Raw genomic sequence first — 25910 nt, 5'->3', positions numbered from 1 at the left:
TTCAGACATCAAATCGAGGCTTGGGATGCCAGACCTGGCCCTTCAGTCTCCAGTAAAATCTTCTTTCAGGCTTTTTCCCAGCCTCTCCTCAACTGTTCCTCTCCCCCACTCTCCACCCAGCACCCCAGTGCTTCCGGCAAATTCTCTTGGAAGAGTTTAGGATCTACAAATGGCCAGCAACTCTGACCAGGTGCAGTGCCTCATGCCTGTGACCCCAGCACTTTGGAACGTTGAGGTGGGAGGATCACCTGAGCCCAGGAGTTTGAGACAAGCCTGGGCAACACAATGAGACCCTGTTTCCACAAAAAAAGCCAAAGTTAGCCAGGTGTGGTGGTGCACATGTGTAGTCCCAGCTACTCACGAGACTGATGTGAGAGGATCACCTGAGCCCAGGAAGTTGAGGGTGCAGTGAGCTGTGATTGTGCCACTACACTCCAGCCTGGGTGACAGAATGAGATCTCATCTCAAAAAAAAAAAAAAAAAAAAAAAAAAAAAGGAGGCAACAACAATAACCTCAATGACCATGGGCTTTAACATTTCCCAGGAACCTCCATTGAGCCCAGGCAGCCAAAGGCCTGGCACCTGCTGACGGAGGGAAGGGGGGAGTTTTATGGAGACCCACACAACTTGTGCATCAATAAATCACCCTGCTACAGATGCTCCCAGAAGCCTGCTGTAAGTTGTGGGTGGGTGGAGTGGGAGACACTTGTAACTTGTTTTAGGAGGGGACCCAAAATGTAAGCTTATGCCACTGATTGGGAGATTTTAGTTTGTGGTAGTTTGCAATCTTCAAATATCTACTACAGAAAGCAGTTGGTCTGAGCAATTTCCTTTAGGGAAAAGCAGATTATTTTAGCACATCATTCCTCTAAGCACTGCTGAAAACTGTTTACACTAGGCAGCTATGAGCACGTTCATATTCCAGAATTCTCCAAAACAAATAGCTAAGTACAGTTACGTATATAAGGTATGCAATTGAGACTGCTTAAATGAATACTAATGGGCGTTTTAGTCACCATTTTCAATGATTTTGGCGTTTTTTGGAAAGAGCCTTCTCGTTTTATTACCTGCCTGATTTACTTCTCTCCCCTGCAGCAGAGAGTTCCCTGAGGCCCAATGCTGGCTCTTGAATTAAGAAGCTTGGGGATGCCGCAGCTGCTTCTGTTCCAGGGAGGGGGAAGAGTGGCAGAGGCATCATTCACTGTTCTCTGGAAGCACGTGGATCCCAGACAGTCTCCCCCAAGAACACCCGGGTAACACTGGCCCAGAGACCACCTCATCACACTGGAAGCTGGGTGACAAGAGGTGCAGGGAGGGAGGAACTCCACGCCGCGCACCAAGATCCCCATTAGGGCTGACACTTCGAGCCATAAGAACCAGAGCTCAGGCGCGTGTTCACAGCATCCGCTGGAAATACAGGAGCATCTGTGCGATCTGGTCTGTTTAGGAGGGAGCGTGTGGTGAAAATGAGGGGCAGCTGAGTCTCTGAGACAGCTGGCCTCCTTTCTAGGTCCCTCAAAAAGAGGCACAGTCAAGCTCCTGGACAGCTGTTTTGCTGCAGACTCCGTACCTGGACAATACAGGTAATCAACCTCCTAAAGAAAACAGGCATTATTTTGACTCAAACAGGCTACTTTTGTGCCTGGTTTACTTCCTGATGAACAATTTTTCCTGAACAATATACCTTGTGTTTGATTTGCACAGTGATTTTAAACATCCAAGAAAATGTTCAAAAATTGAAAGAGTTCTGGATTTTCAGGAGGTCTAGAAAAATTCAGAGATCTGGCAACTCACAGCCGGCACTCCCCCTTGGGAAGGTTCTAGAGCCTAAATAACGGACGTGTCCTCTAAGAGGGTGCAGCTCCCCACCCTCCCCACCTCCCACAGCATGCGGAGCGTGGACATTCCACCCACTTCACCTGTCCCTTGCATTTGCGACTCCTGACTCCTGCTTAAATGGCTTGGAATTTCACGTGGATGCCTCTGAGCTGCGCTAGCTTTGCAGCCTCTCAGCACGCAGTCCGACAATTAGGAATGTCAGTGGCAGCATTCTCAGGAACTCAAGAAGTATCCCAGGAAGGGTTTCCAGAAGGCAACATGCATCCCTTGAGTAAGGCTGAGTCACGTGGATAGAAAGTGTTTCCCTTTTAGATTCTTTTAGAAGCTTTGAGGTTAAAGCGAAAGTCTCCCAGATGGCCTGTAACCAGTCCTGGGCACAGACGCCCCTGGAGCTGCAACAAGGCAGGATTGGGGGAGTGAAAGGGGTTCTATGCAGGGCCCCCCCCTCCTCCTGGGGGCATTCCTGGCTCCCTGCCTCTTCCCTGGCCCCTTCACTGGTCTGGGTACCAGCTTTTGGCTTTTTTCCCCCATTTCTATGTTGGGTGTGGGGGCCAGGGAGAAGGGGTGGCATAATTCAGTTAGGAAGGGCAGGAACTCGGAATAGAGCTACCTCACAGCCGCCCCCTGGGTCCCATGATTCAGAGCCAGGGGGTTAGAGGCAGCACCGTATCGGCACGGAAATGTGTGCCACTGATTGATTCATACTAAAAAGCTGGGAGCAAACAACCCAGGTGCCCCACCATAGGGAGCTTTCTAAATAAACTCAGGTCCATCCACTTAATCAGTTATTGAAAACACTAAGTACGGGACAAGCAAAGCACTTTAGCAACGTTAAGTTACCAAAAGAGACGTAACGTATTACAGACTGATCCCAATGGTATAAAAATACTTACGTATACTCTGTAAGGCAGGACGCAGTAATGGCAACAGTTACATAAGGTGTGGAATACGAGTTTAAAAAACATTTCTTTGAATATGTTTTTCTGATTATGAAAGTAAAATAAGGGCATTAAAAAAATAAGCCTAATAAAAAGATAAGTGGAAGAAAATCTCAGCTCGGTCTAGCCGCCAGCTTGTCCAACCTGAAGCCCACGGGCTGTGTGTGGCCCAGGACAGTTTTGAATGTGGCTCAACAGAATTCATGAAGTTTCTCAAAACATTATGAGATTGTTTTGCAATTTTTCCCCAGCTCATCAGCTACAATTAGTGTATAGTATGTGTGGCCCAAGACAATTCTTCCAGTGTGGCCCAGGAGGCCAAAAGGCTGGACACCCCTGCACTCTGATGTGTCCCCAGCACTTCCCCTTTTCCTGCTAATATTAGCTAGCTAGACTTCAATAGGATTTTTGTGTTTTTTGAGATGGAGTCTCACTCTGTTGCCCAGGCTGGAGTGTAGTGGTGCGATCTCAGCTCACTGCAAACTCCGCCTCCCAGGTTCAAGCGAATCTCCTGCCTCAGCCTCCCGAGTAGCTGGGATATAGGCACACATCACCACACATGGCTTAATTTTTATATTTTTAGTAGAGGTGGGGTTTCGCCACGTTGGCCAGGCTGGTCTTGAACTCCTGACCTCAGGTGATCCACCCACTTCAGCTTCTGAAAATGCTGGGGTTACAGGCATGAGCCACTGCTCCTGGCCAGAATTTTTATGTTTTAATTGTATTTGTTTATGCTCACCTTTATTTTGTGCAACTGACAGGCATTCTCTCCATTTGTGAACATTAAAGTTATTTTTTAAATAAAACTTTTTTATGATTTGAATAAATATTCATTTCGATGCTCACTTCCTGTGAGTGTCTTTATTCTTTTCTTTATCTACCCAATGGTATGACTCCTCAGTTCATGAGACTATTAGAAAGATTTACTGAAATAATGTACACAGAGCATTTTATAAAGTGCCAGAGACAGCAAAATACACACAGTAGTATTCTGCGTGCTGTCAAACACTATAAAATCCACAGAATATTACAGTTTTCTATGTAAGTTTCTATTTTTAAGATACTATATTTGCTTCTGGAAGAGATGTTAACAGTAGTGTTTTAACAAGAAAGCCTAAAAGGGAACTTCTGAGATGCCTAAGTGAAGCGGTTTAAGTGAAGTCAGCAGTACCTAACAGCACAGGTGCACGTGGTTCTGTGGGAAGTTGGGGGGAGGCAGATGTGCCTACACCAGCCCCACTGGGGAGCCCCCCTCATCAACAGCCTCGGGGGGTTGCATTGCCAGCACAGAGTCGCCCTGCACTTCAGAGTATGCCCACAGTTTAAAGAAACACCTAAGTTTTGACATTTTCCCTGAAGGAATAAGCTTAAAGTAAGGCTCCAGGAATGCTTGCGGCAGAAACCTTTACTAGATCAAGGTGCACGTTCGAATCAAAAGTAGCCAGGGTCGGCTCTTCCCTCCTGCCAGTGCTGAGGTCAGCCTCACAGGCTTTGTGAACTGCTGGCTTCACTGCTCCCAGCTGCTCAGACTCTCCCGAACACCTGGTTTTGAAAAAAGATGCAGATCAGGGGAAAGTAGAGAAACGGGGAAGCAGAAGATGGCTCCTAAGGACAGGAGGATGCCAAGAGGACCGCAGATGTGTTCCTGCCTTTCAGCACGCGCTCCGCGTGCTTTTATGCCTCTTCCCTGCAGACTTAGAGGTATTTGCTTCATGTTCGATCCTCTCCGTCACAGGGCGCTAACGGGGAAGGACCTGGGCAGCATGCTAATTGCTCTGTTGGCCCTGCACCCTGTGAATACGACGTGTACTCCGGTAGGTTGTTGGCTGACTCTGCCTGACTGCTGAGATGCTCAGACCTCTCCCAGGGTGCTGGGAGCCTGGAAACCAAATGCCATGCTGTTTGGTGTGTGTAGGAACCAGGTGCCAGCTGTCTTCCTGGGTCTGAGGGTTTACAGGCAGATGGTTCCAGGGCCCTAACAGCCCAAGGGTCTTTTGGAGGTTCTAGGTTACAGGGAGATGGCGCTCCATCAAAACAGCTGTCTTGTTTGACAGTTTTTCTAACAAGTGCTCTCTCCCCATCTAAGAGGCCATTTCACCAGAGAAGGAAGTGGGGGTGGGGTGGGGGAGGGACTCTAACATTTTTGAGAGTCTCAGGTTGGGTTCATTAGAAGCAGATCATAAGATGAGGATTCATTTGCAAGTGACTGATTAAGGATGCTGTTTCCTTTCTCCCCACCCACCAGGAGAATCTGGAAAGGGGAAGGGGCGAGGAAAACAGTTCACACATTGCAGGAAGAAGCAAAGGGAAGGTGTGATTTCAAAGCTCCAGCCTACAGCCTGATCTTGTGGGAAGCTGAATCGAGCTGTGTCCGTGACAATTCAGAGTTGTCTGCAATGGGGTAGATGGGCTGGGCTTTCGTACTCCACACCCGTCCATCATCGGCAACGGGGACCCCAGGAAGAAGTTCGAGGCTCTTCCAAGAATTTGCACGAGTGCACAAAAGTGAGCGGCAGCCCCGGGTAGTGTAGTGATGGGTGCAGGTTCAGGGTGACAGAGCAGACCCCACGATTATGGACTGAATTGTTCCCCCAAAATTCATCTCACAAAGCCCCTAACCCCAGTGTGACTATATTTGGAGAGCAGGCTTTTGAGACAGTAGTTAAGGTTAAATAAAGTCATAAGAGGGGGGCTCTAATCCCATAGGACTGGTGTCCTTATAGGGAGACGCCAAGTGCAGTGGCTCATACCAGTAATCTCAGCACTCTGGGAGGCTAAGGGAGGTGGATCCCTTGAGCTCAGGAGTTCAAGACCAGCCTGGGAGACATGGTGAAACCCCATCTCTACAAACAATACAAACAAAGTAGCCTGGTCCTAGTTACTTGGAAGGCTGAGGGAGGAGGATCACTTGAGCCCAGGAAGTCAAGGCTGCAGTGAGTCCTGTTTATATCACTGCGCCCCAGGCTGGGTGACAGAGTGAGACCCTGTCTCAAAGGAAAAGACAAGATGAGACACCGGGAGCTTCTCTCTCCATGTACAGAGGAAGGGCCCTCTGAGGACACAAGATTCCAAGAGGGTGGCACACTGCCAGCCAGGAAGAGATCTCTTACCAGAAACTACCCTTGACAGCACCTGATCTTAGATTTTCCAGCGTTCAGATGGTGAGAAAATAAATTTCTCTTTTGTAAACCAACCAGTCTGCGGAATTTTGTCCAGGGAGCCCTGGCTGGCTAACGCACCTACTGAGGGACATAGAGCAGTAAAAGGGACTTTAACAGGAACCGGGTGGCGCAGTGTCTGCTACATGGGGGGACCCGTTGGGTGTATTTCCTGTTAGGATAAGAATAAGCACAAGGGACGACCTGTCCTTCAAGGCAGACCTTCTGGGTTTGAATTCCACCTGTACCTCTTACTGAGTGGGTTTGAAAAATGTATGGTGCCTCAGTTTCCCCACATGTAAACTGAGATCATAGCTCACTGTGTCCACCTCGGATGGCTGAAGGTGGATGCAATGCGCAGGAGGGTTAAAGGCAAAGCATTTGGAGCGCGTGAGGCACACAGCCAGCCCTGTCGGTCTCGCCTATGATTCTTCTTCCCTCACTCACTCAAGTGCCATTGTTCATCCTATGCTGAGCACGACACGGTTCATCATTTGCCAGGTGTGAGTTCATATTTGGGACAGTCTTCACGTATCTCTTCCTCAAACATCCCCCCCGTAAGACTCCTGGTTATAGACTGTCAGCATGGTCGCTGGCAAGCACTGGACCCTTGACAAATATTTGTTGAGGAAATGAACATGGGAAAGGGGAAGTCTAGTGCTTTTTCCCACAGATGGAAACCGTGCAAGAACATTTCAGCAATAGGGGACATTTTCTGAGCCAAGCAGCCCTTTGACGCGCCAGGGGTGAATGATAGCTTTACTGTGTGCAGCACGCACTCCCTCCGCTCGCCCGCCCTGTACGTCTGGGTGGGGAGGACTTCCTCACCCCACGTCCTGGCCTAGTGACTCACATTGGCCAAGGGGGTGTCAGTGGATGGGACGCCAGTTTTGGTCTTAGATGAGAGGATAATGAGCTGCTGTGAGAAGAGCATGCCCAGAATAACTCTGCCCCCGGGCCCAGGACCAAACACACATGGACAGGCAGACTCTTAGCTCAAAGTTTGGAGCTAAGCCTGACCAGCTCACACCTGGAGGCAGCCTCCTGCCTGAGCGTCCCCTTAGCCAGCCCAGACTGCACTTGACCTACAGCCCTGGGGGCAGGAGAGCAAAGCTTGGACAGTCATCCCTCGTTACCCAAGGGAGATTGGCTCATGGACCTTTTACAGATAACAACACCCATGGATGCTCAAGTCCCTTAGATAAAAGAATGTACTAGTTGCATATAACCTATGCACATCCTCCTATATACTTTAAATCATCTCTAGATTATTTCTCATACCTCGTGTAATGTAAATGCTATGTAAATAGTTATTCTTATACCGTATTGTTTAGAGAATGACAGGAAAACAAAAGTCTGTACATGTGCATTACAGGCACAGCCTTCCACTAAAAAATATTTTCCATTTGTGGTTGGTAGAATCTGTGGATGCGGAACTCGTGGATACGGAGGGCCACTGTAGTCAGAAATCACTGAGATTTTGGTGGTTTTTTATGTGGCATGATTGTGGCAATGTGTCCACACCCTGGTCCCTAGAATCTCTGAATATGTCATCTTATAAGTCTAAGGTAATTGGTGGATGTGAGTCGGTAAAGATCTTGCGATGGGAGATGATCTAAGTGGGCCCATGTGATCGCGAGGTCCTTATACAGCTGACTGATACACCGGATTTTCATACTAAAACACTTTCACAAACCACGTAGCTAATTCACAAGCGTAGAGGCCAGATACGAGGCAATAGGGTGGAACGGAGCCTATGGCTAATCGGAGATTTGGTGTGTCCCAGCAAATGTCACCACAATTTTATTTTTGCATGAGAAACGTAGATCAACCAAGTTCAATTCGGGGACGACCAGTTCACAGGAGTTAAGGAATTGAAAGAGAGAAATGAAACTGGTGTAAAGAGAATGGCACTTGGACGCGGCCTCTCACACACCATATATTTTCAAGCAGTTGTAGGGTTTAGTGGGGCCCCTGGTACTCATTCATGGTCCTGTTTGAAAGTTATGGACTAGAATGACTTTCAGGACCCTTGAGGCGTCAACAACAGGCGTGTTTAACCACGACTGCCTGCCGCTTTCAGATCAGCTGTCATGGCTGAGCTCCTGCTAAATCTCCCAATACGGAAGACTTCTGTGTTTGGAGATTATTCGGGGTGATGTAGTCATGCGGGTAAGGGCCAGGGAACATGCTTTGAAGCTGTGCTTGTTTACAAAACCACTACTTTTAGTTAGACTTGGTGTGCGTGTTTGGAGTTTGTGCCTTTGAGGAAATAGCAACGGATGGGAATGGTTGGTAAGGGGTCATAAAACCTTTCAGAACCACCTTTCTGGACCTGCCCGGGGAAGCCTCTGTGTGGCAGCCACTCCATGGGCTGAGCAGTTTCACTTTTTAAAAACTATTTATGTGTCCCCAGGTGCTCTGTTTTACGAGCCAGGGGATGCGGCCGACACAGCGATGTGGCCGAGATCTTAAGCTGCAGATCCAGCTTCCACATCTCAAATTGGACACTCACCTAAATGCAAAAGCTCACAGGGGATATTTCAAGAGCCAAAGCCTCTCTGCACCTGTGAACGCCATCCCAGACAGCACAGGCTCTCAGACTCCTGCGGAGAGGCTCCTGCTGGCAGCCAAAATCATGGCCTTGGTGGGGATCGGTGCCAATGCGGCTTCAGATACTTGACTGAGCAACTCTCGCCTTGAAGCAAGAATATGCTCTGCACAGCGCTGACGGGCACCGTCTGCTTCCGCTGGACCCAGCCAGGAAGGGTGACACCATTGCCCAAGGCAGTGCTGTACCTGACAAAGGTCTTGATATCAGACCACCCCGGCTACCAGGAAAGCTTCCATGGGAAGGAACGTCATTCCCCACCCTGGTAATCTTGGAAGGTGCACTCACTGGCCTGACCTCAGTACCCCAAGGTGTCCAAACCCAGCATTTCAAAGGCTCGGGACTGAATGGACATTACAGGGGCCGTGCTATAAGAAGACAGCAGGAGCCCAATTCTTCTACATCCTAATTCTTAGAACCTATGAAATGTTACCTTACAAGGCCAAGGGACTTTGCAGATATGATTAAGTGAGGGTTTTGGTATGGGTGATGATCTGGGATTATCCAGGTGGGGCCAGCATGACCATAATGGCCCTTATAAGTGAAAGTGGGGCTGGGCACGGTGGTTCCACCCAATGTACCACCTGCCCTCCTCTTTGAACACAGTTCTTGGGCCCAACCATCTGCAGTGCCTCTTTCTGTGCCTCAGATGCCATTACTCTCTATTTCTGCATATTCAGATCTTCCTCGTGTCCACAGTCTGCCGAAACATTTAGGATGGCTGACTGTGAAAACTCATGCACAATGTTTACCACTGAGACAGCAAACACAGCTGGAGTCGAAGCGGGGCTCCTGGGAGCCTCAGAACAAGCAGGGTTGCCACAGGAGCCCTTCACGACTCCATATCATGAGGCTCATCTCCCTCGCTCTGATTCTCATTCCGGTTCCCACCTGAAGAATTATTCACATACATAAATTCGACACCTGTTAATGAACACGTTCACTTTTATTTGCATAATCGACACTTATCTTATGGGTTAATTAGACTTTCTGTGTATTCGATTCAGGAGATTTAATTTGGCCTCTGATCTCCTGCTTGGAACATGAGACTCAGAAACATTTCTTTCTGGCCATTTCTTCACAAGTTCAAAGATTCAGACACCCAACCCTCGCCCCTGACCTCATCTCCCAGATGCACTAAAAATCCTTCTTGGGGTAATGATGGTGAGGGTGGTGTTTCAGTTTGTAAACTGTTCGAGACACCAGATTTTCTTTTCCTGGTTACACATTAAAGGAAGGACAGAGGAGGGGTTCTCTGGACAAAAGAACAGTGTGGTTGTAAACCAAGCAGATACTTTGAGGACTTTTCACGGTGCCTTGCAGCTGTCACTTGAGAAAATGTGTCCAGTAATAGAAGATTTCTTTCTTTAATACTAATCCCTTCAGAAAAATAAACTGGCAGAATACATCAAGAGCCTTGAAAAATGATCTCACTTTTTGAATCTAAGAAGCCACCTTAAGGAAAGAGAGACGTGTACAAAGATTTATGTGGAAGGTGGTTTACTGCTGCATTATCTATAACAGTAAACCCTGGACATACAAGTGGCCAGCAAACTTATGAAAACAGTATTCCACGTTACTAATCATCAGAGAAATGCAAATCAAAACCATGATGAGATGCCATCTCACTCCAGTCAGGATGATGATGATTAAAAAGTCAAAAACATAACAGATGCTGGAGAGATTGTGGAGAACAGGGAACAGGTACACACTGTGTGTAGCAAAGTAACTTAGTTCAGTGGCTGTGGAAAGTAGTTTGGAGATTTCTCAAAGAACTCAGAACTGCCGTCTGACCCAGCAACCCCATTACTGGGTGTATACCCAAAGGAAACACACTGTTCTACCAAAAACGGCACCTGCATCCCTGTGTTCACTGCAGCACCGTTCACAGCAGCAAAGACATGGAATCAACCCACCCACAGCGAACTGGATCAAGAGGGTTTGGTATACATCCGCCATAGACTACTATACAGGCACAAGAAAGAACAGAATCATACCCTCTGCAGCCACATGGATGCCGCTGGAGGCCATCATGCTAAGCAAATTAATGGAAGAACAGAAAGCCAAATACTGCATGTTCTTACTTGTCAGTGGTAGCTAACCAGGGGGTACATGGGGGCAGAAAGATGGGAACAATAGAGACTGGGGGCTGCTAGAGTGGGGAGAGAGGGAGGGAACAAAGGCTGAAAAACTACCTGCTGAGTACTCTGCTCACCACTTGAGTGATGGGGTCATTCACGCCCCAAACCTCAGCATCAGGCAACACACCCACATATCAAAGCCGCGTGTATACCCCCGAATCCAAAATAAGAGTCGAAATTTAAAAACAACTTGGAATCAGCATAAATGTTAAAAAAGACAGGCATGGATGGTTGTTTATAGTATGTTAAATCCATCTCATGGAATATTCTAAAGTTATTAAAAATGTTTTTGAGGAATATTTAATGTCAAGAGAAAATGTTTCCAATATCAGCAAAAATAGTAGTATCCTTAAAATGTGTGCATATTTGATGATACCAAATTTGTAAAATAAACAGATTTAGTATATATTAGCATTACATAGCTATAAAACCCTGGAAGGAAATGAAGAAACATGTTATCGGTGGGTTATCCTTGAGTAGTAAGGATATCTGCGTATGATTTTCCTCCTCATATAACTGTGTTTTCCTCATATTGTAAAATGAGTATGAATTGCTTTTATAACCAGAAAAAAATTATTTAAAAAAAATCATCCAGAATGTCAATAGTGAGTCTCACATAGCAGGTTCTTCTCCATTATTGCCACTGACTGTTACCCTCTTCCCTTAAATTCCTTTTCACTGAAGACTCAATCTTAGCCTTCATAAAAAATGAGCACTTTGTAACTAAGCATCTTCTGATAATCAAGGGAGGGCAAAGCCCCCAGAAAGTCAGTTCAGGTGTGGAGAATGCACAAGCCCTATCAGAGCAGAGATGACCTCACTCTGCTCCAAAGCCCACCGTCAGCGCTGCAGAGCAAGCACCCCCCACCCTGCCGCAGAGGCAGAGGGTCCTGCAGTGGGTGTCAGTGCCTCTAGATTTCCGGGCTGTGGGTTCAGTAGCTCCTCTGAGCAGGGGCTCGTGCAAGTTCAAGTCAAGGCAGCAGCCAGCCTGGGCCTGGCACCAGGAACCACACATGCTTGCAGGGAGGGCACCGCTTACCTGTTGCGCGGGCTGGACCCCAGGCGCTGGCAGGCCACGGTGGCCGTCACGTGCTTTCCGCCGCTGCCCACCTCCTGCTTGATGCCCCACTGCCGGGGCTCGCGGGTCTGAGCACTCAGGATGTTCACCCCCTTCTTCACCTTGGCTCTGTGGGGAGGAAGATAAGAGAGAGCCACAGGGTTACAGGCGGGGCCTCTGTAACGCGTCCCGCTCCGCAGAGCTGCCAGCTGCAGTTTCCTGTTTTGCTTTTCCACTTTTTTCATGTCTAGTGAGAGGCAGACAAAGCCACCCCGGGTGGTAACGCCGGGGCAGTGCGAGCGGGATCTGCCTGTGGATAAGGCAGTCACAGACCTCGCTGTCTGGCTCTGACAGGGAGCAAGAAGGACCGCAGAGGTCACTAGACTGGGAGATCGCAGGGCAGAGCTGTCAAGGCGTGCGCTCAGCCGGCCTGGGTCAGTCTCCTCACTCGGGGGCTCTGTGCCCTGCCGGGGACGTCTGGCAGTGTCTGGAGACTGCTGTGGTTTTCGTGGTTGTGTGTGCGGGTGTTGTTACTCAGCAGGGAAGTGGGGAGAAAGGAGAAACGCAGCTAAACAGCCTACGGTCCACTTGATAGCCACCACACAGTCACTGGGCCCACCATGTCACCAGCACTAAGAAAGCCAGGCCTGGGTTCACACCCCACATCCACCACTTTCTAGCTGTGCGAATTTAGGCAAGGCTAACTTCTTCATGCCTCGCCTCCCTCCCCTGCAAGAAACAGAACGATCACAGTAGCTCCCATTATAAAGCTGTTGTAATACTTAAATAGATGGAAAGAGATTAGAACAAGAGCAGTGCCAGGCATACAATACACACTGAATAAATGTCAGTGGCTGTTCCATCACTCCAGGGAAGTCCCCAGCCTGCTTAATGTAACTTGCCTGGTACACACTAAGAAAAATTAAGTCAGGGACCCAACCAAAAAACACAGAAACGAAAAGGCAGAGAGCTCCTCCCGAAGCTGCCACTGTTTTGAGCACGCCACTTAGCCGGTCTGTTTCCTTATCAATAAACAGATGAGACAATGGCAGCTTGAGCACAAACATCTGCTACACCATCTTCCTCAATCCCACTCGCAGGAGAGGAAAGAATCTGTTTCAAAAGGCATAAGCCGGCTGGGCACAGGGGCTCACGCCTATAATCCCAGAACTAACTTTCTTTCTTTCTTTCTTTCTCTCTTTCTCTTTCTCTCTTTCTCTCTCTCTCTCTCTCTCTCCCTCCCTCCCTCCTCTCTCTTTCTCTCCCTCCCTTCCTTCACTCCTTCCTTCCTTCCTTCCTCCTTCCCTCCTTCCTTCCTTCCTTCCCTTCCTTCCTTCCTGTCTTCCTTCCTTCTTCTCTCTTTCTTTCTTTCTTTCTTTCTTTCTTTCTTCTTTCTTTCTTTCTTTTTCTTTCTCTTTCTTTCTTTCTTTCTTTCTTTCTTTCTTTCTCTCTCTCTTTCTTTCTTTCTTTCTTCTTTCTTTCTCTTTCTTTCTTTCTTTCTTTCTTTCTTTCTTTCTTTCTTTCTTTCTTTCTTTCTTTCTTTCTTTCTTCTTTCTTTCTTTCTTTCCTTCCTTCCTTTCTTTCTTTCTTTTTCTTTCTCTCTCTCTCTCACTTTCTCACTTTCTCTCTTTCTCTCTCTCTCTCTCTCTTTCTTTCTTTCCTTTCTTTCTTTCGATGCAGGCTTGCTCTGTCGTCAGGCTGGAGTGCAGTGGTGTGACCTTGACTCACTGCAACCTCCACCTCTTCAATTCAAGCGACTCTCTTGCCTCAGCCTCCTGAGTGGCTGGGACTACAGGCACACGCAACCACGTCTGGCTAATTTTTGTATTTTACTAGAGGCGGGGTTTCTCCGTGTTGGCCAGGATGGTCTTGATCCCCTGACCTCGTGATCTACCTGCCTCAGCCTCCCAAAGTGCTGGGATTACAGGCGTGAACCACCGAGCCCGGCCAATGCCAGTACTTTGGGAAGCCGAGGCAGGCAGATTACTTGAGCTCAGGAGTTCTAGATTAGTTTGGCCAACATGGTGAAACCGGTCTCTCTGAAAAATACAAAACGTAGCCAGGCGTGGTGGTGCATGCCTGTAATTTCAGCTACTCGGGAGGCTAAGGCAAGATGATTGCTTGAGCCTGGGAGGTGGAGGTTGCAGCAAACTGAGATTGTCCCACTGCACTCCAGCCTGGGAAGGCTCCATCTCAATACTAACACTAGTAATGGTAATAATCATAATAATAATAATTAAAAGGCATAAACTCATGACCGGGAGAGGAAATGCAGTCACAGCAACAGATGTGGGAAGCTGGAAAAAACGAGCCAGCAGAACTTCAAAATGGAGCTGCAAGTGGTCAGTGAGCAGAGGCAATAACCAACACAGTTTCTACCAAAGAATCCCCCAGACTCAGGAACTGGTGATAACAGTCACAGGATCGAAGTGAACGAGGACTGAAATAAAGAGAGTTGGCTACAAGTCTGTTTAGGAAGCAGCCAGATGCAAGTAAACTTCCCTTTTTATGCCCAGAGTGAGGCCAGGACCCCATATCGGGTATGGGTTATCAGGGCGAGTGGGGAATTGGGGATGCCGCACTGAATACAGAGGGACCCCAAAACCCCATGTGTGCTGAACGTTGAGACTCCCAGGCTGGTTCCCCTAAACTGGATCTTCACCTTCCAGGAGAAACACAGGATTCCAGAGAGTGCTGCCAACCTAAGACCAAAATGCCAGAGGCAGTGACATTGTGGCCTCTCCAAACAGCCAGCCAGATGTCCTGCAGTGAAGCCTGAAGTCAGCAAGTGCTGTTGAGGGGCTCTGAGCCCCTCACGGCCTTTTAGTCCCCTCTCCTTTAAATGAACGAGCAAACAGGCATTGTTAGGCACTAAGAGGGGTCTCTATGTGATATAAAGACCGTGATGTGCTGAAATACAGATCTGGTACTCATCCTTGTTTCCTGGCATATAGCTCCCAAAATCCTGGGAATAGTGACATCTTCTTGTGTGCTAAGGAGGTGTGGCTGGCGGCTGGCAACGCTTTGTAGCTTCAGCATAGGGTTGGCCACTAGAAAGACCAAGGCAAGAATGAGGCAAAAATGACTGTAACAGCCTAACAAAGAACACTCAGCAGGGACAAAATGAGCCCTTGGAGATTTAAAATACAGCAAAAATGGAAAGCTGGTTGGATGGTTGATGGATAAAGTTGAGGAAATTTCCTAAGTAACAGAGAAAAGACAAAGAAGTGGAAGATAGGAGAAAAAAAGTGTGAGGGTGACTTTGAGGTTCAATATGGGATAAAGAGGAGGAATCATTAATGAAGTAATTCAAGAAAATATCTCCAAATGAAAGGATGTGGGTTCTCAGATTGCAAGAGCCCACTATGTGATCAGCACAACGACTGAGAATAGACCCACACCAGGTCACGTGATCAATACATTTTGGAAGATGGGGTACATAGAAGTGAATTCTACAATCCGCCAGAGAGAAAAAAGCATCAGAATGAATTCAGAATTCATAACAGCCACTCTGCAAACTAGAAGATAATAAAAAATGTCTTAAATATCGTAAAGGAAGATGATTTCCAACCTAGAATTCTGTATCCACCCTATGAGCTCAGTGTCTCCACATATGTGCCTTCTAAGAACATTTACTCCTTACACTCATGCTTGGGAACTGACATGAGCATGTGTCCCATCAAACCACGAAGTGAAGCTGGAAGGACATGAGCCAAGGGGAACAGATCCCAGATGTAAGCGATGTGGAAGGAATCCCAGGTTGATGACAAAGAGAGGTCCCTGAATAGCACCAGAGCACAAGGCATGGAGAAGATTCCGGCAAAGACTTCCCCAGGAAACAAAAACTTTCCTAATTAATGTGATGTGGGATGAATGTTTCTTGAGGACATTCAGACCACTAGCAGAGAGTTTCAGGATAAATGTGAGCTGAATACACAGAAAATCAAGAAAAAGAATAAGACCCAATCAGTTTTTAATTCTGAAGATAAGAACTCATTATGCAGAGAAGGAAAAGTAATCAAATTTAATGCTTGATTTTACTGTGATTAGCACATGTACTTATATTTTAAACATTGAATATTAATCTAGACAAAATATGATTATTATACTTGAAGGATGGCGAGATAAAATGGGAGGCACTTATGTGGGGGAGAAAAGAGATATGTCCTAATTCTCTATAGTGGGAAATGTATAGATATTGCCTAAACAAAAGTGTCAACATCAGTGCGATACTTGGTGATATGCCGATAAATATCAGATGAGGAAAGAATTTTGCCTCTGTGCATGGGGGGAGTTAGTAAAAGGGGGCAGGGTACTGCAGTATTATTTGAAAATAAGTCTGTATTTTTAAGTAGTTCAATAGTTTGAGAATAAGAGGGAGTCGTGGCTGTGTTTGGGGGCTCACACCTGTAATCCCAGACCTTTGGGAGGCTTAGGTGGGAGGATCCCTTGAGGCCAAGAGTCTGAAACCAGTCTGGACAGCCAAATAAGATGCTGTCTCTACAAAATGATAAAATAATTAGCCCCATACAGTGGTCCACACCTGTAATCCCAACACTTGGAGAGGCTGAGGTGGGCAGATCACCTGAGGTCAGGGATTCAAGACCAGCCTGACCAACATGGTGAAACCCCGTCTCTACTAAAAATACAAAAAAATTAGCCAGGCATGGTGGTGGATGCCTGTAATCCTAGCTGCTCAGGAGGTTGAGGCTGGAGAATCGCTTGAATCCTGGAGGTGGAGGTTGCAGTGAGCGGACATCGCGCCATTGCACTCCAGCCTGGGCAACAAAAACGAGACTTGGTCTCAAAATAACAACAACAACAATAATAAGCCGCATATGACAGAGGGTGCCTGTAGTCCCAGCAATTGGGGAAGCTGAGGCAGCAGGATCACTTGAAGCCGGAAGGGGCTGGGATAGCACCAATGTACTCCAGCCTGGGCAGCAAAGTGAGACACTGTCTTAAAAAAAAAAAGTAAAAAGTTGCAAAACAACAAAATACTGAGTTCCCATGTACCCATCACCCAGCTTCCCCCAATGACAATATTGTACATAACCCTGGTTCATTGTCAAAGACAGGAAACTGATGTAGGCATAATACTATTAACTCAGGTGCAGACCTTGTTAGGTTTTACACATGTTTTCACATGCACTTTTTTGGTGCACAGTTCTATGAAATAATCTCCTATGTGTAGATTTGAGTAGCCATCACCATAATAAAGATGTGGCACTGTTCCTTCAACACAGAGGATCTCCCTCATGTGACCCTCCCCAAACCCCGTCACTGATCTGTTCTCTGGCACCACAGGTCTCACACTTTGAGAGTGTTTTTTGCCAAGAAACTCTGCGGAACTATTTGACTTTTCAAATTACATGCAAGAAATAAAAATACAACCCTAAGCCCCACAAAAGATGAAACGGACCCCCTCTTGGCCAAGGAGACACCAATGAAACCTTGAAAAGTGAGTGCCCGGACATGACAGGATGGGAGGCTGGAGGCACCTCCTTATGCCCCCTCCTTCCCTAAGCATCATTAGGCTTTCTCCCTGAGGGCTAAACAGAAGCCAGCCATATGGAAAGACTTGCTCTGCCCCAGATACTGCCTGACGCTGCCCTGCCCTTTTTGTGCTTTGACAAAACAACTGACCCATGAGTTCCTGCCTGATAAGAGACCACTGACCTTGGAGTGGTTCTGGCCATCCATTGAGGATGCACAGTGAGGGGTTTCATGTCCTCTGCTTCATCTTTTGATGTCACAAGGTTGAAAACCCCATCCTGGGATCACGCTAACCCTGTCATTGTATGTACATGAGACCCATGAAAGGGCATGAAACTCAGCTGCACATGCACATGCTTCTCCTCCCATAAATATTCATGACTCCTCCTATGGCTTATTGAATGTGCATATTCATCCTTCTTACTCAGCATAAATATCTGTCTTGTTCTTCCTATCTCCGAATGTCTTGTTTCTGGCTTCTGGCTGGAGGCTACGCTTCCCAGCCTGTCAGAATGGCCACCTGGCACGCTGCAATCCTTGATGAGAAATAAAGCTCTTCTTTCCAAATTTAGGAACCTCACCATCCTTCAGTTGACATTTGCAAGGTCATGTCTTATGAAAGGAGCAGCTTAAAATATTACGCGCGTGCACACACACACACACACACACACACACACACACACACACACACACACAGCCTACTAACCTCCCAGACTGAAGGGGACACATTCTTGTGAATAGTTAAAAGGCTAGACATCGCTGACAAATGTGACTACCAGGCGGTCACCATGAGGGATCCCTGCTGGCAGAAGGTGGTGAAAAACACATCTTCACCTGCCAAACTCAGGGTGTCCAGCCCTCATAGCAGCAGCAGCATACCAGCCACACAGCCACCTTCTCTTAAGAAACTTCTCTGCATCTTACATTAAATGATTCTATGAATACACTTGCCAGTCTGAACACCAGCAGGCCAGAACCTGCTTGAGGGACAAAGATCAGAGACGCATTAGCATGGGAAAGCCCTCGTTGCCCCTAGCAGGGAAGCAATGCCCCCGGCGTCCTCATAGCATGGACACCTTCTACTTCTACTGCTGGAAATAAATACCTCTTGCAGTGTGACCTGGCTTGAAATTGGCTTTTGCTGCATTTGGATTTTTCTCAAGATTTCAGATTTCACTGAAGCTACAAATTGTTCTTTCTGCTTAATAGTGCATGCTCATAGGATGATTCTCACCAAATGCAGTGGCTAGTGACACCTCTGGATGGAGCGGCAGAAGGAACCACAGAAATGGGAGAAAGGCACAGGTGTAAAAGGCTGATTGTGTTAACTGGGTATTTTCTTCGATGAGAGCAGTGAATGTTCCCGTCTATTTCAAGGAACTGGTTGTTGCAGGGTTTGTGTCCAGGACCAGAGGTTTTGCAACCACAGTCAGCATTTTAAAAAAACAGCGGAAGTGGGCAGTAAACCCTGAGGATGCCTGGCTTCAAGGTGCATGCCAGGGAAGCTGGCCCGCAGCAGTGTGAGGCCACCCCTGCTCAGCCAGGCTGCATGGAGGGGAGGAGCTTCCAGCCCTCCTTCTGAGGGTCAGGCAGGTATGCTTCTCTTTCTTCATCTGCTGCATCCAGGGTGGCCTTGGTTCAGTGGTTTCCAATTTGTGGGTCTGCTACTGCTGGATGCTTGGGAGACAATTTCCCAGGTAGCTCGGAGCGCCAACTCTTCCCAGCACTGTGCTAGATGTTGCAATGTATCCACATGGGCCTCAGGCAAGGGCTGGACCTGGTGGCACCTCCGGTCCCATCTGGGTTACCTGAACGGGGCTCCTGTCATCTACAAGACACGTTGATTGGGATGCTCCTACTCAGGTTTTTAGTGGTTAAAACTAAAACAAAACAAAAAATATTTTCCTTCTTTTCCACATGCGCTTGGCTTGGGTATAACACAGCAATGATTAAGTGCTCCTTAAGGAAAATCAATGTTCGTACAAATTTTGAACACAGGAAGCCTAATTTCCACCCTGCAAGCCATCTATCTCACTGTCAGCTACAATCTCCTTGTGAAATGCTCTCCCCAGAGGCATCTCAGGCCTGCCGGGGGGTGTGAGTGGCTGTGTATGATGAGGAGCATGTGTGTGTGTGCAAGTGTGCATGTATAGGAGCATGTGTGTGTACATGTGTGAGTGTGTGTGTATGTATGCATGAGCATGCGTGAGAGGGCAGGTAAGTGCCACTTGATCTCTGGTCTCTGTGAGGCTGTCTGTTCAGGAGCTGAATCTGATCTTCGAAGTGTGTTCAAACTGAAAAGTGATAATTACTGTTGTTATGGGTTGAACTCCCCACTTTTCCAATCCACATGTTGAAGTCCTAACTCCCAGCATCTTAGAATGGGACCTTATATGGAGATAGATCTTTACAGAGGTACTCGCATTAAAATTGAGGTCATTAGAATGGGCCTCAATTCAGTGACTGGTGTTCTTATGAAAAGGGGAAATCTGGAGACAGACACCGGAAGGGAAAGTCCACGGGAACATGAAGGTGGCCATCTCCAGCCCAGGAGAGGGGCCTGGGACAGACGGGTCCCTCAGACAGCAGAAGGAGTCAACACTGCCACCCTGATCTTTAACTTCCAGCTTCCAGAACGTGAGAGAATAAATCTGTATCCTTGAAACCCCTCAGTCTGCAGTACTTTGCTGCAGCAAGCAGCCCTAGAACACAGATACAGCTGCTAACATGAAAATGACGAAGCCAGCATAAGAAAGCAGCCCACCCCTGGCCTGGCCCGTAAGAGGAGGAGCTGCTGTGAAGCAAAGTCACTGCCTCCCCAAAGGAACCAGCAGATGTAGGGTCCCATGGCACTCAGCCTGTCAGCCCAGTGCTCTGTACTCTGGGCATTGCACAGGAAAGCCTCCGGTCACATGTACAGAACAGCTTCTCACTGAGAAGAGGAGGGCTGGCCCTTTGCACGTGGTGCATATGGCATACAAAGGCATGGCACACCCACATGCTTGCTCTCCCACTAGAATAAGACTCACAAACTTACATCCAAATCCACCCACTGACCTGACGGCAGCTCTACAAAGCTGCTCCCTCTAAAGGAAGGGGGCTGTGGGATTTCAGGATTTCAAAGCACTTCGGAGGAGGTACAATGGCCTGGGATGGGGATGTGCCTATCACCTAACGTGGCACGGGCTTTGCTGCCGCTTCCCTCACCTCATCCAGGGAGTGTGGCCGGCCAGGCACCATGGGCTGATGAGATGCTCACCGGAGGGAAGACGGCTCTACGTTATCCACGCGGCGTTCCCCAGGTTTAGGCACCCCAGCTCCACCCTCACACTGTCGGCACATCCACACACTCTCTGTAATATCATTTCTTTATTATGTTTTTTTTTTTAATTTGGCTACTCATCCTTTTTTTACTTTAGAAAAGTTATCGTCTTCTAAAGTTTTTATTATTACATATGTAGTCATTTTATTATTGCATACCTAGTGGTATATAGCTCCCCAAAAAGAAGCTGTGGATAAAAGATTTAAAAGCCAAACTTTTCCCCCTCTATACACATTGAACTAAGCATGTCAAAATACAAATAAAATTGTGTGCTCATGAATCTCATAAAAGAACATCTCTTGCTGCTAGCATGTGTACAGTACTCTGGCAAGCACCAAAAATGCACAATTTAAAACACACGTTTCCTTTCATAAATGCAGCTTTGTATCTGAAATCTTTCAACACGTGGGAGGGAAGAATGATTAGCAGGCCTCTGCATAGGAACGATGTTGAAGAACATTGAAAATTCCTGTTCTTGTGTTTTGTTTTTAACAACCCGAGCCGCTCTCCATTGCCGCGTCTGCCCACAGGAGCCTCGGGAAAAGGGTCATCTTATTCCAGCGGCAGCTTTATGGGCTGAGTACAGGTGAGCTGCCATTGAGGGGAGGGGCAGTGTCCTTTTCCAGGCCAAGACCCAGACTCCTGCCCACTTGTCCATCCCCCCTCGATTTTTCCTAAACTATCTGTCAGGGCAGGCTTTCTACCCCTGTCAAAGGGAGTGGAGGCCCTAGGAAATGAGAAAGCACAGACTGCTCATAAAAAAGACTCCAGTGGCCACCACTGCAAGTTCTTAGGAGAAGTCATGTGAATGTGCATGAACATGAGCACATACGTGCCTGTGTGTGTGCACACGTGTGCCTGCACCTGCGGTTATGTGTGTGCATGCATGCGTGTATGTGTGAAGCTACTGAAACCCAGCTCCTTCCCCTTCTCTTCCCTGCCTGTAGAACTCCCTGCTCTCTCATTGACCAAGACAGGCATCTGGAACAAATGCCCCTCACCTCTTTCAGGTCGGCTGTGAACAGCTGCAGCGAAACGTGTTTCCAATCGAGCGCTTTTTCACCTTCTGCTTAGCTTATGAGACACTGACCCCCTTTGGCCATTACCTTTTGCTGCTTTTTACCATTTACCTTGATCTTGGGTGCTAATGGAAACTTCCTTATCAGCAACTCATGAAATGCCTGAGCTCCGAGGCCAGTGGGATTTCCTAAGCAGTGTTGCTACTGCTTTTTTTTTTTTTTCCATTTATTTATTTTATTGCATTTTAGGTTTTGGGGTACATGTGAAGAACGTGCAAGATTGTTGAATAGGTACACAGGTGGCAGCGTGATTTGCTGCCTTCCTCTAATTCTATTATTTACTTTTCCTGTTCTGGTCCCCAACAAAGGGCTACTCCTATTGCAAAAACTTTAGCAAAAGGAATGTTTGATCGTAAAACAATTACCAGTGCTCCCAAGAACTCCCAATGCTATCTCCCCAACCCTCCCCTTCTCTTCTTCCATTGAAACTTCAGGCTGATCAGAATGAACCAACCAGTGGTGTTTTGGCTGTTATGTTTTTCAGGAATTTGTCAAGCTAGCTGTCAAACACAGCAATTATTCAAATATAAATCATAAATGTACAGATAAACCTATGTCAGAAGCAAAGGTAACAAATACTCAAAACGCATCACTTTCCTAATGATTTCATGACATTTTGATATTATCTGTGCTCTTGAGTTTATGCATATATATGTGTATGGAATGAGGAAAATACTATCTAAAGAAGTGCAATTGGATTGTCTTCTCAACTCCATATTCAGGAATGTCAGGTGGCCTGAAATTGGCTATGGTGACAGTATTTCCTGCCACAGAATCTGGCAATCTCTATAAATCAAGGCCTTTTTCCTCTGGGGAGCAAAATGTTAAAGGCTGACCAGCACATCCCTCGTGAGGCGCTGGCTGCTGTGCTGTAGGGGTGATCTACAGAGAAATGTCCCCAACAGCTTGCATGGCAATCACTGCTTCGTTCCCATCAAATCATCCTCAGCCTGGGTGCTTCCTCTACACCTGCGGGAGACTCCATTTGCACAATTGCCACACACCCCACTCCCACCCACTGTCACGCCCCACCCCACCCACTGCCACGCACCCCACCCCACCCACTGCCACGCCACGCCCCCACCCACTGCCACGCCCCACCCCCACCCACTGCCACGCCCCATTCCCACCCACCTTCTGCCTTTGTCAGTCCTACTCCATGTCCTAGGAGGCTGACCTCTGAAAAGAGAACCACTCAGGGATCTCTTCCCTTCTGGCTCCCATGAGGTTTGGCCAAATACCAGATTGAAAGGTAGGAGGGGAGAACTGTTTAAATGTCATCATTTTGCCATTATCATGCCTAATAAAATTTATTTTCTAACGTAAACATTTTCCTAATTATCTCAAAGATACTGTTTTTCTGTAACCGGTTTGAGCCCATCAGAATCCACACAGGGTTCACACACAGCATTTGGTTATGTTCTTATACCTCTTTTAACTTTTTTTGTTTGTTTTAAGATGGAGTCTTTCTCTGTCACCCACGCTGGAATGCAGTGGCATTCTGGTTATCATGAGTAGGAGTGGGGGCGATACTGGTATTTAGTGGGTGAGAACTGGGAAGGTATGTTGCTAAACACCTGCAATACACAGGACAGCTTCCCTCACCACCACACAGACCAGGAATTATCTGGCCCCCAAATACCAATAGCACTGATGTTGAGAAACTCTGTTCCAAGGCAGGGTAAGCAGAGCTCGGCAGAGTGAGTGTGGCGAGTGGAAGTCACCACCGTGTGATCACCAGAATAGCCCAGCCACGCTCCCCGAAAACACCGTCCACACACCTGCTGCTCTGAGATGATGACGCTGTGAGCCTGCATGTGTGCACAGTGAAGAATGTTGATGAGCTTGCCTTACCTATTTCAGAATGTAGACCGGCACGATGCTAATTTGATTATGGGAGAATAAATCGTCAGGAGGAGAGGTCGTGGTCCAGGAGAGTTTCAAAGCAGAGCCCACAACGCGTGAGGACACACAATTCCACTGATGAGACTCCCCTGGTGATCTGAGTCTGGAGATTGGCCAACGGAAGACAAAACCAAGTCTTTTTGCTGCTCTAACTTACCAGGTTCTTGTGGAGTGAGGACATAGCCCTGAAATTAGTGCTCTGCAGTGTTTGTAAGAATGTCCAATCATAGCAATGGCAGCAACAACAGCTGACATTTATTATTAATATTGCTAGTATCAGCCGGACTCTCTTCTAAGTATTTTCCTGGTATTATTTTTAAAAAATCTCCTAGCAACTTCATTGAGTAGACTCTTTTGCTATGCTTCTTTTTTTAAACAGATGAGAAAAAAGAAACCACCCCACAAAGCATGGTTAAAGAACTTGGTCAGGATCACACAGGGAGTGAACAGTTAGGAAAGAGTTAGTGGTTGACCCAGGCACTCTGACGCCAGAGTTAGAACAATTGTAGGCAAGTGCTGGCTTGGCAATATTGCCCCTGATGCCATGCCTTTCCCACTACGGTAGGGAAAATGGTGTGGATGTAACACACACACACACACACGCACACACACACATCCACATACATGCACGTTCACACACACGAACACCCCACTGCTAACTTGATAGGAACCAGACTTCTCTTTGGTCAAGAGTCACTGGCGCAAAAGAATGTATTAATAATAAAACCCAAAAGGGCAAAAGAGCCCATCCATCAAATCCTAATGGCTCCGTAAGTAACTTCTTACAGGTAACTGCGGCTTCCTTGAGAGACCGGCGGCCAGGCACAGAGGAGCTTAGGCAGGGGGAAGATGACTTCAGCGTGGCCACCCTGTCAATATTTGATGAGGCTGACCTACTAACTACCCCCTGAAGGAGCCCTGTCTCTCACCAGCATGCTTTCCCCAGCAAGTAAGTAAAAACTCCTGTGTAAAAAGCAGCTAAGAATGAGCTAATAGCACTGGGCTCCTGGCTGGGGGGGTCATCACATCCCGGCCACTTTCCTGACCCCAGTCCTTGTGCCCCAGGGATTCACCTTTCTTTCGTTCTTATCATGCTGTGGTGCAATTCTGGACACAGCGGCCATCCATGGTTGCTCAACAATTCTTGCACAAACTTCCCTGAATTTCTTTCTTAACTGCAGCAGAATGTCTTCTGGAAGGTAACCAGGAGAAACTTCAAGACGGTGCATGGGCCGAAATGTATCTTCCTAGCTTTCCAGGGAGTCAGGCAGTGAGGTGCGGGGGCTAGAAGTGTGTGCTTTGAGGCCCCCTGCCTGGGTTCACAGCTCGTCTCTGCCACTGTCGGGGTGTTTTCTACTCCTGTTCATTCCTGAAGGTCCTGCACGCTCTGCTCCTCATGCTGTTCCTCCCACCCGCCTCTCTGGCCTCATTTTGCAGCCCTCATTCACGATCATCCAGTCCGGGCTCTGTCCTGCTGCTCCTGCCTCTGAGCCCTGTTCTCACTGTTCCCTCCTCCAGAATGCCTTTCCCTCGGGTGTCTGCATGGCGGGTGCCTTCACTCCCCTCCCTCTCCATTCAAATCACACCTTGGGGAGGCTCATGTAAAGTAGAATCTGCTTATCTTCTCCATCCTTTATTCAACTTTGTTTTTCTCCATAGCCTTTACTATATAGTCATATGTTAGCTATATATTGACATATATAGTTTCTATTTTCTGTTGATGTGTCTCCCCTACTAAAATCTAAACGTTATCAGACCAAGGATGCTATGGCCTGAATGTTTGCATCATCCCAACTCATGTGCTGAAATCCTAACCCCTAAGGTGTTGGTTTTAGGAGGTGGGGCCTTTTGGGAAGTGATTAGGTTCCCAGGGTGGAGTCTTCATGAACGGGACGGGTCCCCTTATAATAGCGGCTGAGGGAGCCTCATCCGCTCCACTTGGTGAAGACACAGAGAAGGCGGCACCTCCAGACCAGGAAGGCACCTTCACGGGACACCGAAGCTGCAGGTGGCCTGATCTTGAACTTTCCAGCCTCCAGGACTGTGAGAAGTTAAATTCCGTTGTCTACAAGCCATCCAGGCGACGGTGCTTTCTTACGGCAGCCCTGAGGGACTGAGACGAAGGACTTTGCCTTCTTTGTCTATTGCAGCCTTTCTGGCATCTGGAACAGCTCCCGGCACATGGCACGCACTCAAAATATTTGTTGGCCAATTTCAATAACTATTTACTCACTGAGTCACTGCCCTGAGACTGACACTGAACTTGGTTTCTGAAATAGAGATAAGACCCAGAGTCATTCCTGCAGAGAGCTCATCCTGTGGCATTCATGTCTCTTTTCTGCCTCCATTGTGGTAGCACATGGA

At 47.5% G+C, this 25910-nt stretch overlaps 1 protein-coding gene across 1 annotated transcript in view; it reads right to left on the bottom strand.

The window, feature by feature from the left end:
* TMEM132C (transmembrane protein 132C) overlaps positions 1 to 25910 on the bottom strand; it is a 431755-nt gene that overhangs the window by 145765 nt on the left and 260080 nt on the right. Inside the window, exon 3 of the mRNA XM_032244139.1 lies at positions 11727 to 11873. Coding sequence (XP_032100030.1) covers positions 11727 to 11873 — 147 coding nt within the window. The remainder of the gene's footprint in view (positions 1 to 11726; positions 11874 to 25910) is intronic.

Source organism: Sapajus apella, unplaced genomic scaffold, assembly GCF_009761245.1.
Source record: "Sapajus apella isolate SASKATOON/1434 unplaced genomic scaffold, GSC_monkey_1.0 scaffold2, whole genome shotgun sequence".
Taxonomy (NCBI): Eukaryota; Metazoa; Chordata; class Mammalia; order Primates; family Cebidae; genus Sapajus; species Sapajus apella.
The sequence above is the reverse complement of the archived record's forward strand: the minus strand, read 5'-3'. Positions and strand labels throughout refer to the sequence as shown.